At 38.6% G+C, this 18203-nt stretch overlaps 1 protein-coding gene across 2 annotated transcripts in view; it reads left to right on the forward strand.

The window, feature by feature from the left end:
• The first annotated feature begins 4141 nt into the window (after positions 1-4141).
• Positions 4142-18203, forward strand: part of ANKFN1 (ankyrin repeat and fibronectin type III domain containing 1) — a 67572-nt gene continuing 53510 nt past the window's right edge. Inside the window, exons 1-4 of one of the 2 annotated variants that reach the window (XM_086473668.1) lie at positions 4142-4249; positions 9452-9457; positions 10456-10647; positions 17774-17984. In XM_086473668.1, the coding sequence (XP_086329794.1) occupies positions 10462-10647; positions 17774-17984 (397 nt within the window). In that variant the 5' untranslated portion in view covers positions 4142-4249; positions 9452-9457; positions 10456-10461. Of the gene's footprint in view, positions 4250-8666; positions 8751-9451; positions 9458-10455; positions 10648-17773; positions 17985-18203 lie in introns of those variants that run through there. The other variant, XM_086473669.1, reaches the window with a different exon arrangement.

Genomic DNA, 18203 nt, shown 5'->3' on the forward strand with positions numbered 1-18203 from the left:
TAGTCCAAAGACAATTATTTTTTCTTCACTCACGATTTCAGAATTTCTTGAGTTTGATCATGTCTATGACTGATGAATTGGGAAATATTTGTCTTTTTATGAATATACTGAATACTTCTGCGTCTCTGTGGAGAATAGGTTATTTGCTATGTATTTGGATCGAGAACACTGGCTAAAGGAGCTAGTGAAAGTAAGACTCAGATCCATGTCCTTGAGGAAACACAAGAAACCAGGGAATAGGATAGAATTAACAAATAGGCAAAAGGGTATGTGTGAAAGATGACAGGTAAACAAGGGGCCAGAAAGGCAGAAATTGTCAAAACCAGAGTTGGAATTTACTACAGTAGCTTTATATGTATAAAACTTTGCAAGAAAGAATAAGTATGAGGATAAAGAAAGATGCAGTTTTAAAGGCTTGTTGGGGTGGTTCTTGGTTTGGTTTTGTTTTGTATTTTTCTTAACCTTGCTTACTGTATACCTTTGGCTGTATGAAAAAACACCCCGATAACTTATTTCAAGGAGCAGCGTCACATTAGCCACCTTTCTAGCCATGGATTTCCAAAACGAGAGGGCATACAAATGCCAGACAGTTGGCCCCACCATGCTACTCTGGAAGGGAGGCTGGAGACCCCGTTCCTGGGTATCCAATCTGCCCAGCTGTGTTGCCCCCACCCCAGCAACGACAGCTACGGGACGTCAGATCTGAAGTTTGAGCAGTATTTGTTCTTTCGGGGGGGGGGGGGGGGGGGATTATGAGCAGTATGAAACACAGCTTTGTCTCCAATGATCACAGCTTTGCCGTTGACTGATCAGGAATTAAAGTCAGTCTCCATGTGACGTTTTCAAATGCCAAATGTTTGAGTGAGCTTCTTTGCTCCAAACTTCCCACCCTGTCTCCAGGCTGTTGGTCTACCAAGCATTTTTCACAAACTGAGTTGCGGTGCGTGCACAGCGCGGAAACCCAAGGGGGCACGAACCGCAGGAGCGTTAGTTTCTGCACATGCAGGACGTGCTTGCTCCGAAACACCCCCCGCCACCAAGCGCTGGGCATCGTCCTGGGACAATGTAGTAGCTCCGTGGACCGCAGCAGGCTCTGAAGAGCTGGGCGAGCACTGCCACCTATTGATTGGCGACAGGAGGAGCCTCTCCGGCGACCTGGGAGTTCACACAGAACAGCTTTGTCAGCTCCTCGCCCTCCCGCCGGAGAACAGCCTCCCTCATCCCAGAAATGTTACCGGTGTCCAGAAGAAACAAACAGAATTGGCTCAATGGAATTAACGGCCGATGCCATGTGCTGCTTGGTTGCTAAATATATCGGCGATGTGTAAAGCGGAGGACAACACAGGGTAAACATTTTGGAAAAGGTGTCAGTTAGTCAGCCAACTTGGATGGCCTAAGCAAAACGTACCCCCAAATGTACAGCACCATAAAAACGGGCAGCTTTAGCAATAACAGCAATAGCTTGTGGAATCAGCTCATGGGCATTGCAGGTAGGTAAACTTTTACAGTGACCCAACATGGAATGAAAATCTGTCACGATAGGTTAAGTACATAAGTACAGCAAATGAAATATTCTGTTCAACTAATAACTATAAAATTACCTATGTGAAATAATAAATGGCTGATATCTTTGAGCCATCTAATGGAGTCATCAAAGACTAAGAACGCAGGTTTCTGTACAAGGTCAGACTAACGGATCCGCTTGCATGTGTTTTATCATAAGCCCAGGTTTTTGTTTTCTGCAGGTTTTTAGTCTTCTCAGTTTCCAGAACTAGATGTAGGTGCCTTTCACACTTATTTACATGCATTCATTCACCATTTTTAGTAATTAATTCAAGGTCTTATCATTTGGTAGATTTATGTTTACTTCTCTTTCTTACCTTACTGAGCGTTGTTTTACATCTTCTGGCTTTTGAACAGCTCAGTAATGAACTGAAATTCATATGACAGGAGATTAGAAATATATTTACTTGATATAAACTATCTGTTTTTCACAGAATTAGCTTGAGCAAGAAAACATCTTTTCTTTTACTATTTTACTAAATAATGTTTGGGTAGCAATAGAGAAGTACTAAGCATTATAAAATGGCAACTGCAAAAGGTCTACTTTCCACCAACCTGAAGGGAAAAAACAAAGGAGAGTAGTGAGAGTGTTGACCCACAATGAGAAATTGCTGGAAAATGTTTAAGAATAGACTAGTTTAAGTAAATTCACTTTTGCTTTTTCCCCTGAAAACAGCTGGAAATGGAGAATTCCCTCACAAGTGAGTATCAGAAATGAGGTCTATATAGACCAAAAAAATCTTAATCACTCAGAAGAATCATCCCTATTCAGCACAGCACTGAAAATGGAATTTTTATGCTTACATTTAATTTTAACTAATTTAGACATTTTAAATTTTCAGCATGCTTTTTTTTTTTTTTTTCCAGATAGTATCCCAGTGTCAGAGAGGTATTCAGTGGTTTTAGAAAGATTTCCAATCTTCCTCCTGTTGGCAAGGAGCAGTGACCTCAGCCAGCTGTCCTGCAGCCTTCTGACTAATGATCCTCAGAAGCAGCAGAACAAAGGAGGGAATCCCATACACGTGTAGCCTGTGATTTTCGTGGTGTAGGAGAAGGAATGCTGTGCATAGTGTGTTGTCACAGCACTTGAATTCTCTGCTGCGGCAGGTGGTTGTATTTGATAGTCTTATGTCTTTGAAATATGTACACATGCATGTTTACATACAAACACACACACACATACATATGTATGCATGCGTATGTGCATATAGAAAATCTCCCAAGAATCAGTTTGGTCGGTATCCAGATTGATTTAAAAAGTATATGATAAGTTCAAGTCCCGTGACATACAAACATCAGGCCCAGGACGAGATTTTAGCTTCAGCTAGTTTGGCAAAAGGCTACTGTGTCGTACGAGGTCCAGTACCCTTAACAGTTTTGAAGAGTGGGAGAATCAGACTAGTCACCAGCTTTTGGGAGGCTTCCAACACTTTCCAAAAATCACGTATGTTTGAATAAAGCCAGTGAAATTTTTTCAGCAGATCATAACGGTAGCTCTGGTATCCCTTTAAAAACAATAAACCCACCTTTTCTGTAGATATTAATGATAACTGGCTATGACAGACCCAGAAATTAGTGTGTTTTAATTTTTTTCTATTGCCACATGTTACACAGGAGTGTTCTGGTTACATAAATTTAACCCAGCGGACTGTCCAGGAAGCATAATGATTTTCTAGATTGTTGTTTATCTTTGTTTATAGCCTATGCTATGTTAGAATTCTACGGCTGCATGTGGTTATTGAATATTCTGACTTTGTAACATCTTTGTGGGTTTCTATCGGATCCAGAATCTGTGGGGTTTACCCTATAGTAAAAAAAAAAAAATATATATATATTTGAGATGTCACTATTCTACTATTTTGAAAGCTCTTAATGCAGACATTAGAGGAGCTGTTTTAGCTGAAATGCAGGCATCAATAAAATATGTTTTTCTTATTCATTTAATAATCATTTTTAAGCATAACCTGTTCAGGCTGAGAGCTTTCAAATGATCTTGCAGATGTCCCATAGCTATGGATAGGGTTGCTGCTTTTGTTGCTACGATTGCAGACAGCTGTAGTGATAGCTTGCTCGAAGAAAGAAGAAACAATACATCACATGCACCATGCGTTACTGGACAGAGTGTAGGACTGTGATTCTTTTTTTTTTTTTCCTCTTTTTTGGTTTGACATAAAAAGAACCGCTTTAAGATGGCTGCATTGGTGTCCTTTTGCTCATACTTCATGGCAAATTAATTACAAACTCAGTTTTGTTTACTCCAGCAGTAATTATTTTTCCCTACTTGCACGCTGTGCTGATGATCAATTGTAAGGGCTACAACAAGCTGAGAGCACACACGAGTCATGGCATCTCTGCCTACAGAGGCAGGAGCTGTAGTCATTTCTACAGCTGCCCAGGTAACTAGTGTAGAGGTATGGCACCAAACACTCACCTGCTTGGCTTGAGAGCATTTGCTTTAAATACTGTTTTGCTCTGAGATCTTATCAGTGATCTTGGACTTCAGTAATTGCTCGTAATAAGCTTTTTCATATCTGATCATTCATGCAGTATAAGGAAGAGGTTTACTCATTCTGCCCAGAGGCTGAACCAGCAGAGACAGAAAAGCCAATGTGATTCATTGAAGGAAGACAGTGGACAATTACGAGCAACTTGTTCACGTTTTGCCTTGGATAGCCTAAGCTGGTAAGTCAAATTTAACTCTTTAATGCATTTATTCTTAATTATTAGTTTCAAGTATAAAATTGTTTCATAAACATATTTAAGAACATGGATAGTCTTGAGGTGTTTCTTAGCTGTTCTGTTTTCCTAAAATCCGAAGTTAATGTTTTTTTACAGCTATGCTGTGTCCTACTAGTGCATCTGTCTATGCAGTGCAGCATATATGTGCCACATACAACAGACAGTGATCTGTAATTTAGATTTTCTTCTCTCTCTGCAATGTGTTTCTAAAAGGACATCAATATTAGGTCTGTGTTTGCCAATCAAAAAAGAAAAAAAGAAAGCTTTTAAAAGAAAGCTTTTATAAGGGTAACTGATTTGTATTCATTTGTATTCGAATTTGACTTTCAAAGCACCCTGCTGTTGGGGAATAGAACAGTTACTTCAGTGCTTAAAGCTCAACTAGAAATCCAGTCACAAAGATTAAGCTATAGTATGTGCAGCATCAAATGCGTGTTGGAAGACTTCCATCGCTGGTTTGGTACATGCTACAGCAGGGTGGTCGTCACACAAACGAGACTGTTTTGGAGGTTATTTCCATGGTGGTGCAGTAACTGTTTCCCCAGAGAACTGCCACAAGACTTTAGTTTGGTGGGTTTTAATTCTTAGAAATGCAAACTACTGTTAATTACGACTAGTTATAAGGGGGGCTGATGTTCTGTCTAGTTCTGCCTCTTACTGAGAAACCTTCTAATGTGCTGCTTGTTGTAGTTCTTGACCTGCTGTGAGAATGCTAGTCAGTCAGATCACGCAGGGCTTCGCCAAACCATACCAAGACATCCTGATTTCACTCTGACCTGTGTTAGGTATGTGCAGAGGCTTCCACAGGCAAAAATCTCAAATGGGTCAGTTCTGGACATCACCACTTTCTAAACTGTTAGTCTTTCATAGGCTGTAACAGTTTTAGTTGTGACAATGATATATCCTCAGGCTAAGTGCATTTCAGTTGGGGGATTTGTTACCTCACTCAAGACAACACACACTTCAGGGCTTCACCTGATCAGTAAGGTGAGGACATGGCTGTAAAAAACCCAAAACTAATTACCTCAAAAAAAAAAAAGAGCCTAAAATGTTCTTACAAAATAGTTTGTCCATAAAAATAAACCGCCAACATCCAATAAAAACCAATAAGCTTTCAATCATGGAATCATGTGAATTGAGCTGTCTGTTTTCCTTATTTCTTATTATACATTTTACCTGTGATTTTGCCCGATCTCATTTCCATTGTTCTCCTGGGAGTAATTTCTACAGCATAAGATCACACTTCCAGAAAGTTTTCCAGAATATGCAGCTTACCTTAACCTCTTCTTTTTTCATTTCATACTTTGTATGTGATGAGAAAACATGCGAAGTACGATAATCCTCAGTAGCGTTTTGCAACTTACTGTTTCAGTACACATGCAGTTCAGTAAAAAAAGAATGCAGTTCACTTGCATTATATTATTCCAGCTGTTGTTTTGTTGTTCTGCGTTTATTGCATGCGCTATTTCAGGACGCTGATGGCTATTATACAGGAAAGATTTAAGTGTTTCAAATCATTTGTGAGGCACTGATTCTGTGTCGATAGCAAAGATGCTAACTGTTTTATTGTTGAATAGTTGCAATTTTTACTTAGCTTCTCTATAGGTTCATCTGCTCTCAACTTAAGAGAAACTTTCATGAGATTATAACAGATTCTGTCCTCTTCTTACAGTAGTGTTACTCTTGGGGATTTGCTCTGGCTGTGTACTGAAGAAGCTTCCACGTGTAATAAGGACACCCTATTGTTACTGTCCTTGGAAATCATTGTTTAGGCAGTTAGTAACACACTCTTGTTTTCTTCTGAATGTATAAATCCCGTTTCATTGACCAGACCTAGGTGGGAAGGACTCCAGTAACCCCTAAGAATTGTAATAGCTGGAGTCAAACTACATTGAGACACAGTCAATATGAACAGTAACCCACACCATGGGGAACAGGCCTGAGCAGACTTGGTATTAAACTGCTGCTAGGCTTTTCTGAGTTGGAGACATAGGCTAGCAGCCCAACGATACCTGAATTTGCTTTGGTCCTGAGCCTACACCAGCATCCCAGAGTGCTGTGACATATTTAGAGCACCTAGTTTCTTTTTACAGTGTACATGTTGAGATAGTGTGCAGGTCAGTTCTCCGTCTTGAGTTTTGAATGTGCATTGGGAGATGTGTGACTAGAACACCTATACCAAACCCTCAGTTTTCCTGGAAAACTGTTCAAAAACTGAGAGGTGCTTCTCCTTTACTGGCTCAGGTTAATATCTCCTCATAAAAGAAAATGTAGCTGTCAAGCTGTTGTCAGTAAAAAAAAACTAGGATTCTGAAAATAACTTCCCTACTCCTCAAGAAAAACTGGAATTTGATGACTTTGAAAACATCAAGTGAAAGACATCTGGGCAACTGGGTTTAAGGAGATGGATACAAATAAACTTCCTGCACTAGTGAAGGCTGGAGAAGAGATTGGAATTTTAGGAGTCAGGCTGGCAAAATTCCTTTTTTAGTAATTATTTTAATCCTCGAGAGTATTGTCACAGCACTGATTCTATGGACTAGAAGCACTACAGCTTCTACAAGCATGACTTTAAGTGTAAATAAATGCCTCTCAACATCAACACTAAAAATCTCCAGCCAAGATCAGCTCTTCTTCAATAGCTCTCTTCTCCACAGATAACTTAGGGACTTGAAGTCTACAAGCTGGTAGTTTGGTCTAGCAAGATGGAGGGAGGACTTTATCTGTCTTCCCCAGGCTGATAAAGGCATAGCCATGTTAGCCTTATTCTTGTTTGGCTTTAAATAATACCACAATAGGTGTGAGAAGTCCTACTAGGTAGAGATGCTTAATTTAATGTAACCTTACTATATGTCTACACAGCTTCTCAGTAAATTTCCATATTGTCATACTGGCTTCATGAAGCTTGGAATCTCTCCATAGCGTAATATTGTGCCACTAGAGGTGCTGAGCCTGGTGCTTTTCATATAAAAACCCCATACAACACAGTGGGATATGCTGAGCTACCTCTGACTTAAGCATTGGATGGATCTCTTCTTTTTTTTGTCTTCATCTCCATGATGTTTAGGTTGGCTGCTAAATGCAAATTGTTCTGTATCTCATGAGTTTACTACTAACTCTGTGGTATTTGGTATTCAGTGACTGTGCTGTGAAATCAAATAATTTTGGGAAATTGAAACTTCATTTACAAACATACCTATGACATTTATTGGCCTATTTTTGTCCATAATTTGGGACTTATTCTTGACCCATACTTTATTGATGCAAGCAAGAAACTCTTGAAAATCGAAGTAAAAGGAGAAATGTACATGGGATAATTGGTAGCTCTATATAGTAATAAAAACTGAGGAAGTATTACTCTAAGTAACTGAGAAATAATTTATTGCTTATTATTATTATTGTAATAATATTACGCTGAGTTTCTTTAAAATACTAATAATGTGGGACTTTGGGAGTAATCAGCTATTTCTTAAGCTTATTTTTAATAAATACCTGAAAATAAACTCAACTGTTGAAGCTGTGCTAAACAGAGACAGATGTGAATTAAATCTTTCAGCCATCTTAAAAAGAATTTTATTTCATGTTTATACTCCTAAATGGTTCCATGGCTGCATCTGTACAACAAAAGGCTGTCTTCTATGTTTGTTTGATATTAAAACTCAACACTTACCAGCAACTTCCATACAGTAAAGCCTAACCCACACTGATTCCAGCACATGGTTCCAAATAATTCTGGCATCTCTAGAACATGTGAGAGTTGGCATTGGTGATCATACTTTTACCGTTATGCTCTGCTCAGACATTAACAAGTAACTTCTCATGACAGAGGCTTTGATTAAATGTATCTTGCTATGTTCCTTGGTTTCCACTCAGCCTTGCTATCTAGTCTATGCAAGCTTGCTGTTCAGGGCGGGGAATAAAATGCTTCATTTGATGAGACAACGATTTCAGTTAGTCCTTCTAGGCACTGCTGAAATGCACGTAATTATTAAAAGACAGGATAAATTGCTTGTGTGAGCCTCACTTTACCTCTATTCCATAAATGCGGAGAAAAGCAGTCCAAAATCACTGTAGTATTGTCGCTCTCTGAGTCCCAGAGAGCTCATTTCTTATCATATCCACTCTTGCATATTAGTTTCAGGGATGTGGCTCATAACTCCCTCCTTCTGATTGCACACACTGTTGTTCTAATTTAACCAAGTCTTCTCATCACATATGACAGTTATGTTGACTCCGTCTCCATTCAGAGACTTGTCTTTCTTCAATACCCATAATCTTGGAGAATACGTGAGATTAATTGTAATCAGATACTTTTGTGCTCAGGATGTCTGCTTCACCACGATGTAGAAACGAGAAAGGAAAACACAGACAGCTTATGACACCTGGGCGGTGTCTTTAATCTTAGGGACCAATTCGTGCCAACAAGCTGCCTCAACAGCAGGGCAACTGTTTGGTGAAGAATGCTGTTATGATGATAAATAGTTATCAGAGGCTGGTCCTGCAGTCTGATTTGCTTAGATGCAGGCTGAGATCACAGGAACAGAAAGTTACAGGATTTATACCATAGTAGGAAGAATCTAAAGCACGTTGCCAGGAACAGATAGTCTGAAAGGGTAGCCAGATTTACTATTACAGCTGTGAGGTCTTCTAGAGAGGCACTCTGTCTTGTGCGTGCCCACTCTTGGCAGGGATACAGGAAATGTGAAAAAATGGTGCATTTTTGTCACCTTTTCACTTAGCAATGGCTGGGGAAAGGTTCCTGTGCTTGCAGTTGAGTCAAATCTGATTCTTAGTTGTCCTTCAGAACGGCAAAACTATTCCCACATAAAGTATTTCCAGAGAGTTAAATATTAATTAAATTTTTCCTAATATGGAAAAATTACTGTAATCATAAAGCAAGCATAGAAAGTGCTGTTTAATTATGAGATAATATAGAATTCCTATTAGGCTACACAGTCTTAGAGAGAGGAGACAGTTCGCCTTGGAAGAATTTGTAGTCTAAATGGGCAGGACAAACACAGAGCAGAATAAAGTTATACAATATATAGACAAAACCAGTGCCTGTCCACTAACTGAGGGAAGAAACTACTCAGTGTGGAATTGTGAACAGCAACAGAATCACAGATTATTTTAACTGTAAAACATAGAGTGTAAGGTCTTTGTTTGCAATAACCTGGACACTACCTGGTCATAGGTAGCTTAAACTAAAACTGCACAAATGCCTCATTGTGCCTAGACAGAATCTAAATAGGTTTTCTGTGTTTCAGCTGTTATTTGATAAAACTTAATGCCCTAAGAGTCGGTCACAGAGCAGGTTCCCTCCCTGCCAAATGCTCCTCAATACTCTAATAAAAAATCATTCTCTCTAGCGATGGACTTTCATTTGGATGATAACATGTCAGCATTTGTTGCAAATTAAATGTAAGTTCATGCGTTATTTCTGTAGTACCTTGTGACGGGTTCAGAGATGAAAATGTATTTTGAATCCAGCTGTACTTCCTGAATGAGAAATACTGCTTTGAGTCTCTAGAGAAAGAGAATCCACCAGCCCAACTGAAAACATCACATGCTTTTGGAGCACACAGTTGGCTAGCAGATAGTAATGTGGGAAATAAAGCACACGTCTTGCCACAGTTGGGCTTGTGTCAAACTTAAGTCACTTGATCAGTTTAAAAATTCAGTCCTGCATTGTCTTCTGTAATCAGTTAGATTATTTTCCCCTCTGAATTGCTTCAGTTTTGTTTTAAGAAACCATCCTGCTGACAAAAGGCTGATTATGTACATGTTATCCAAATTGTACAGTAACATTTTACATTTGAGTGTCATTTTTTATTACCAGAAGTCACTCTGTCAAAAGGCCATTTTCCTCATTAAATGAAACCCATTATCCTTCTACAAAATGGCAAATAGTTCTGAAGTGGTCAGTTTTATTTTTCCATCCTTAATTCTCCCTCCCTATAGATATCCATGGAACAAATTCCATAAAGAGCAATTTGCCATTGAAAAAGCCCAAAAACATGCTTCCGAGTGTCCAAAAACTGTGTGTGTGAAGGTGATTTTTGCCACGTGTGTTTAAATGCTGGCTCTGATGGATGATATTAGTGTAGCAAAACCTTGTTCAACAGCTGTTGTTTTTCTTCTAGAGACTACTAGCTCAAAATGACGCAGCAAATGCATAACTTAAGTCTCCTCCAGACTAAAAAGAACAGCATGCCATCCTCTCCAAACGCTGCGAAGCGGTTATATCGGAACCTGTCAGAGAAGCTGAAAGGGAGTCACACATCCTTTGATGAAGCGTATTTCAGAGCTCGATCTGACCGTCTCAGTCTCCGTAAGACCTCCATGGTAATTACTTGATATTTATCCAACTGTCTATTTACTGTCCTATTAATCTCCTTAATCAATTTGCTTTTAGTCTGTACAGTTTTCATCATTGCACTTTATCTGTTCCCTGGCCAGCGCTGTATGCTCTTCCTAGACTTACCATTTATGATCCTGTGTCAAAATAAAGACTGACCTTCTCGAAGGCTAAAGAAAAGCTACCTTACTCAAGTGATGATGCTTTATTTTAGGAGTAAGGTCTTAACTTGGCATTAATGTGACTAAATGTGGGTTAAATATATACACACACAAGTGTTTCTCTTACAAGAAATGAAGAAAAAGTATTTTGAGGAAACCGAAGACGACTTTAATAGAAGTTCCCATTTTTTCCAAACAACAGAGCAAGTGGAACTTACATGCTATGACAGATAAGTGTAAGGTCGTTCACAGACTGTGGTGATGGTTACTAGATAAGACCATGGAGAGAGGAGATCACCCATGAAGCAATCCAGCTTGGATAGCTTATCCTAGTCGCAGAACACCAGCTGAGCTCTCTGGTGCCGGTACAGGAAAGCATACGAGCACTGGCTGGACTTAACACTTGCAGGTCCTCCTAATTATTCCAGCGCTGATGAAGTTACACAACCTCCAGCAGGTACATTTTGAAGAATAGACTGTGTCCCTGAAACAATAGCACAGTGTAAGTTCAGTGCACAACAGAATCTTTTCTATTTGCTGGAGGAAGATTAACCTCCTGTTGATATTGCCAAAACAAAATAAATTTCCCTTTTCCATAAGTAGGAGGAACAGACACATCCTTCAACTTCTCTGAACTATTTTGAGGGAAAGAGTTCCTCTCCACTTCTGAAGAGCAATGACTTATGACAGACTCTGAATATGCCAGGAGACATGTGGAACCATTACTCTGCACTAAAGCAGATGCTTAGTGCAGTGCAGGACTAAACTCTGAATATGGTTGGGCCAGATAATAAAAATATTACATTTTGTCAGAGAAAAGGCATACTCTAGACTCCTTCAACACTCACAAATCTTTGCTACATATGAGACAAATTACATGAATCAATGCAAGAATTTAAAACCATTTTAAAATCAATTCAATGATCCTATGCCCCAGGACCACTCCTTTATTGAAGTCAGAGGACCCATGCATGCCCCATGGAAGAGTTAAGCTGAAATGTAGCTCTAGTGCATAGGAAGCAGAGAACCATGGCTCCCTCCTCTCAGCTCTGTCAGAGCCAGTAGATTTTGTTTTGGAGAAGCAGAAGCCTGAAACTTGAACAGGGCTTGATAGCTGGAGAACAGCCTTTGCGTAGTAGCCAACAGCTGTGCTTTTGAGGCAGTGGCCTTCAGTTTGTAGGGATCGTTTGAACCGGAGCCTCCAAGTATGAACTGTAAGAAAAGACCCTTTAGATGAATACTTTAGCCACTATCTTTTCATGCCTTTCTCTTTTCAACTGCAAGCCGGTGAAAGAGAGGATAAACTAGCTCTGGGGACCATGCCAGAGCAGACCAACATGTAGACTGAATGAATGCCAGTTTGTTAGCATATCTTCTGACCAGTGTTCCTCTAAATATACACTACAAATTACATATTCCTTCAAATAGGGGGTCTTCTGTCATACTTACCTAATGAGAAGAGAAATGACAAATGAGCATAGCCCAAAGGTGAGGAGCAGTGTACTGCTTCAGAGGCTCAAGCCCTCTGCTATCCACAGAGCTAATTACTTACAATCTCACCTCTCTCCCTTTTCGGTCCAGATCTGCCAGGCGGTGGGAGTGCCTATTCAGTCAGTAACTGTCATTAGGAGAGCCGATTTATGTTGTGATGTGGATGGTGGTTTAATGGGATACAGACTTACTTGTGCTAACTTTGTTTCCCCCAACCCACTACACTGCCATGTAGTGACACTGCTGACCTACAGTGAGCACAGGTACTTCTAGGTATTGCCGGTCTGGGAGCTGAGCTGGTCACAGTCAGGGAATAGACTCCCACTGAACTCAAAAGGCTTTGGATCCCATTCTATCCATCCTGCCTGTCGCTTTCACAGTTTTCCCTAGAAATAAATAGCAAGGAAACAGTTGGTGAAGGGGTGGAAATATTCCAGGTCAAGTTGCTAGCTGATGTATTTTCTAATCATTGAGTTTCTGTGCTACAGAGCTAAATCAATGACTAAAATTAAGTCTCCAGACAAGTGAACAACATTTGTTAGAATTTGTTTTCTTTCAGCTTTGGCTAGTGAAGAGTTTTCTTTCCCTTCTCTCTTGCTGTGCAACACTTTCCATTCAGTAAATTGTTGTCTTGCTGCAGACATAGCAATGTCCCAAAATAGCTTTATTCTTGAACTCATGTTTATCAAAACAAGCCTTTGCAGAAACTACTTTAATGTTTTTTCCAACTCCAGTAGCACATAGTGGACTTTTTCAGTCAAACCCAGAGCAAATATCTTGAAAGGGGCACTTCATTTTAATTAAGCTACATAAGATTGCATTTCTAAACACTCCAGCACTGAACCACTTACTGGAACATGGTTATTACTTACTGCAAAGCAATACTGTAGTCCTTTTCAGTATATGCATTTGTGCATCAGAGTAACACCTAAATAAATTAATCACATAGCACAGCTGTCTAGCTAATGATTAGAGGCTGCAGGACCAAGTCAAGGAAAAAGCAATGTAAAAGCTGCCCCTAAACTTTACCTGATCACTTGTAAACGTGATTCAGTTTCTCTGAATTCAATGGTTTTATCTATTCAGAGCAGAAGAAAGTTATCTAGTAAATGTAAATGAAGGCAGAAATCAGAAGGCTCTTGTTAGTATTTGTGACAATACCAGCTGGATTAAAATTGAACACATGGGTCTAAAGACACTACGTCTTATCCCTAATTGAATTCCTTACCCCTGGGCTGCAGATGTCTGAATAGTGCTGCAATACTAGAGAGTCTTTTACACAAAATACGATCAGCTTTTTGCAGAAAAATACGTAATATTAAAATGTATTTCTGATTTCTGTGTGAAAGCAAATACTTGGGGAAAAGTCAGTCAGGTGTGTAGAATGCTTTTCTGGACTTGGAGAGATAGGTTTGATACAGACTTCCAAATGGGACAATTTACTGGCATGGTTAAAAATGTGGTAGGTATTTTGCTATCTCAGTTTTTTTGACTGAAATAGATATAGCATGGTTAGATGCGCAGGACTATGCGGATGAGGGATGCAGATACGCCCAGTTAGAAAGGCCGTATCACAGTTCCCATGTTTTTACACTCTTTGAAGTTACGAGACTTGCCAACATATTTCAGCCTACTGCTTGTGTCTGAATTGTTCATTTGGAAAACATGATATTTGCAATTTGGTCTCATAATTGTTTGAATTGGATGAAGTAGCTTATAAAATTCATGCTCTGTTTCTTGTTTAAATCAGCGCAGCTTTTTCAATCAGATTTCTAATGAAATGAAGAAATAGAAATTTGCTTTTATTTTTTCCATTTTGGTGAAACATTCTTGCCAATAGATTAGCTGGCAAGAGTGTTTATGAGGAATTAACTTAAGCACGTGCTTAGATTCTGTTCAGTGACTTACTTAAGGCCAAAATTTCACAAATAATTTAGGTATTTAATTTGGCAAGCAAAAATCCAAAAATGCATTTTCAAAGGCAGACGGTAGGTCTAAATCTTTATAACTGAATCAAAAAATAACAATTCAAATCAGAGTTTTAAAAATAATTGTATAATAATCATTCAGGTAGGTAAAACCTGTTGTTAAAATGCATGTATACATATTTGGAAAGGGCCAAATGCTTTTGTCAGCCATGCCATTGGGTTAATTTCATCTGTGATACTGAAGTTAGACATCTCTCTTTTTATTATGTAACAGGGATTTTTTTGTTTTCATATAATGCAAGAAACTCCTGAGATGTAGAACAAGATTGATTAAGTTTCACACAAAATTGGAATTAAAACCAAATAATGGCATTGAGCACTTAGGGTAGCACTCTACAGATGTTAACTCATTTAAATTTTATGCACATACATAAATTCATTTAAAAGAAAATAACTATTCTGATTTCAAAAAAGGGGAAAACCATGTATGTACCCAGTACCCACTGAGAAATAGTTCGGTTTCTGGTCATAAGTGAGCACCACAAGCCTGTCATTGAGCAATATCATCAGCTGTACTTTTTTGTTCTGCTCTCAGCTGGCGTTTCCCAAAATGAACTTAACTGAAAGAAATGGAAACTCATGTAGTCATTTAATTTACTTCAAGCAATTCCCTTTGTACTATGCTCTTTATGATTTTACTGTTAAATAAGTAGATTTTCCTAGCTGTGATCAGTTATAAAAAAAAAATTATTTTGCTTATCTTCTGATTGGATCAAAATGCAGATGCTTCTGAAGCATAGTTACCCTTTATTTCCATAAATAACAGTATAGAGGAAGTTCCAAAATCAGTAGAAAAAAAACGTGAAATGGATGTAAACTGTGATGGAATTAATGTTTTTTAGAATGTTGATAGATATTTTTGGAGAATCAGTGAATATATTTCACATTTCTAATAATTGATATGAAAAAACAGTCTATCTTCACAGTTCTGCAGTCGTAATTATCAAGTTTTGAAGAGCAAAGAGGCAGAGCTTTTTTTTTTATCTTTAGGTGGAACATCAATTATTTATGTTAATTTTGAGTACATAGTGCTGACATACAGCTGTTAAATGGACATCACTCACTTGAGTGGGAGTAGAGGACATCATATAGTATGTATCAGAATCATACCATTAATTAAAATATTTTGTAATTATAACTAAAATTAATTAAAATTCTTCTAATTTCTAGCCAGAGCACTTCGTCCCTTCAGGGTAGGGGCAAAATGCCAGAGTAAGAGTAAGATCTCTGATTTCAGGATGATAAGGTGTATATAAGCAAGACAACAGATGTGTGGAGCTACAGGAATGAAAATAAATACTGCTGCATTGCAGCACAAATTTCTGTCATTTTCCAGTTTTACCTTAAAATAAGAGAAATATGTGCTGGCCTCTTTTCTAAAGTTTTCTGGAGATATGCCCTCTCTAATGGCAATATGTGTCCTTAAAGATCGTTTTTAACCTTGAACTGAGGGGTGGATAAAGAATTATAAGTCTAGCTGCTTACCACTCAGCTGTTCCTTTTCCTGACATTTTTCTCTTACACCTAACACTGAAGTATGATCTAAGTATTTGATAATGAAATTAAATCCAAATCTTACAATCTAGAGAAGAACCAGAAAACAAGAATTTGACAGAGAGGCATTTTGATGAAGCACTTGTTTAAGTAGTGTCTTTTATTCTGCATGGGAATCTATGGAAAAAGTATTTCTCCAGCATGAACTATCTTTTGCACTCAAGGGTCTAAAAGGTAGATTCCCAAGTTGGCACTACTCTCCTAGATTTGCTTTATTGCTGCATAGTTCATCTCATCCTTAGTCATCTAACACAAGGATCTCATTCCTCTATATCGACATTTTTGGGTAAAGGTCATCTTATGTACATCTGTCTTCTTGTTGTGCTGATCCCTAATATTCAGTGTAGGTCGGGTCCATATTTCTTAGTCTGATACCAATACTTCACACGCAAAACAGTAGACCAGAAGGTCTCAGGCCTGAGAATTTCTGAAGAGACTTTGAACTTCAAGCACAACTGAAAAAAACCTGTAGAACTTATCAAACTCCAAGGTATAGCTGTGGATATATATAAATCTGTTGTTTACAGAACTGCTTGCAAACCATTAGTCTATGCATTTTAGGAGGTCACAAAAGATGTTCCAGCAGATTAGCACTCTGCTCTTTCAGAAAGTCTTTCACGGAGAGCAAAACTTGGACAGGGATATGCCAAATAAAACTTCATCAAATTAAAAAAAAAAAATAAAAATAAAAAAAAAAATTAAGTTTTGATGTGGCTGAAATGCTGATTTCTGATCACAGTAGAAGACGGTTTCAATTCAATATTTATTTCACATCATAAAGCGTACATTATTATGTAAGAATTTTCTCTGTGTTTCCTCCACATGGGTTTCAGGGAACAGGCAGCCAGTTCACACCACGTATCTGGATCTCTTGCTTTCTTATGTGTATGCCCACCAGCACAATATGTCTATGTAGATCTCAGTTCCTTTATGTGACCACACACTGAGTCCTCCTTGTTTAGCCAGGCCTCTTGCTTCTACTAATTCATTCTTAAGAGGGAAAAAAAACCTGCTGGGTAATTACGGCAGTGGGACACTGGGAGAGAATTTAAAGAATCTTGCCAAAAAACATGTCATTCCTGTAGGCTCCAGAAGGATGTTCTCATAACAGAAACCTGCAGGCCATGCTGCTCTCCTGCACCTGCTTCTCCCCAGCTCAATTAAGAAACGATAAGTTTCTTTGTATTATACCATTCTTTTATCTGCTTGACATTGATTAGGAAAAGGTTCGGTGGCTCTCCCTGCTTGAGGGTTGTGCCGTGTATGTTCTTGGTTTTGGCTGCTTGTGTTCTCTGCTGCTCAGACACATCACCTTCTGGACATGCACACTGGACAGTCAATTCTTTCAGTCTCATTTCTACTTCTTTATTTAAGGATTATACATTTGAATATTGCTCCTAGTTACGAGTTAAATGCTGCAAAAATATGGGCACCTAGAAATGACTGAATTGTTTGAATGAACAGTACCTATGAGCACCTCATACCGAAGCTGTGAAGCTTTTTCTTCAGAATAGCTTGTTTGATTTGGATTTTGATCACCTGAGTTTGTGGATTTTTCCTTTTATTTTTCAGTTTGAAAGACTCAGTAGTCCAAGATGCTGCCAAATCATAGGCTTTCATCCAGTTTCACACTGAAAACACAATATTGCTTATACAGTTTGATCACGGGACAGATGTCTAAATAAGCATGGGTTTGAATCTTCCCGCAGACCTGAGGCAAGTTCAAACACACAAGTCCAGAGGCAGACCAAGCTCAGTTTTGCTACAAACAATTTCCAGGTTTCTAGCTGAACCTAAGCTGGGGCTGGAAGATCAATGTTTTACAGCAATCTCACAGAACACAATTTTTCTTAGTTTATTTTTAAAACACTGAAAAGTTTCAAAAGTTTTAATGAATTTCTGTTTTTATTGATACACAGAATTTCCAATGCAATGAAGCTATGTTTGAGGCTGTAGAACAGCAAGATCTGGATGCTGTTCAGATTCTTCTTTATCAATACACATTGGAGGAACTGGACCTGAACACACCAAACAGTGCAGGACTAACTCCTTTGGATATTGCCATTTTGACAAACAACGTCCCTATTGCTAGGACACTTCTACATGTCGGGGCAAAGGAAAGCCCACACTGTAAGTAAAGAACACAAATTGAATTGACTTAGATAATCACCTGCAGGACGTTAGGTTTGCTGCTTTTTGGGGAAATTAATTACATTACACACAAAAAATTGACTGGATTTATCATAAAAATGTTTATACCAGCATAGTACTGGAGGACATTTGCAGCAATATCTGCTTGTTGAATGAGTGCTCGGTAGATTTCTGTTCTCTGTCAGACACACCAACTCA

This window comes from Leptosomus discolor, chromosome 15 (genome assembly GCF_034619465.1).
Source record: "Leptosomus discolor isolate bLepDis1 chromosome 15, bLepDis1.hap2, whole genome shotgun sequence".
Lineage (NCBI taxonomy): Eukaryota > Metazoa > Chordata > Aves > Leptosomiformes > Leptosomidae > Leptosomus > Leptosomus discolor.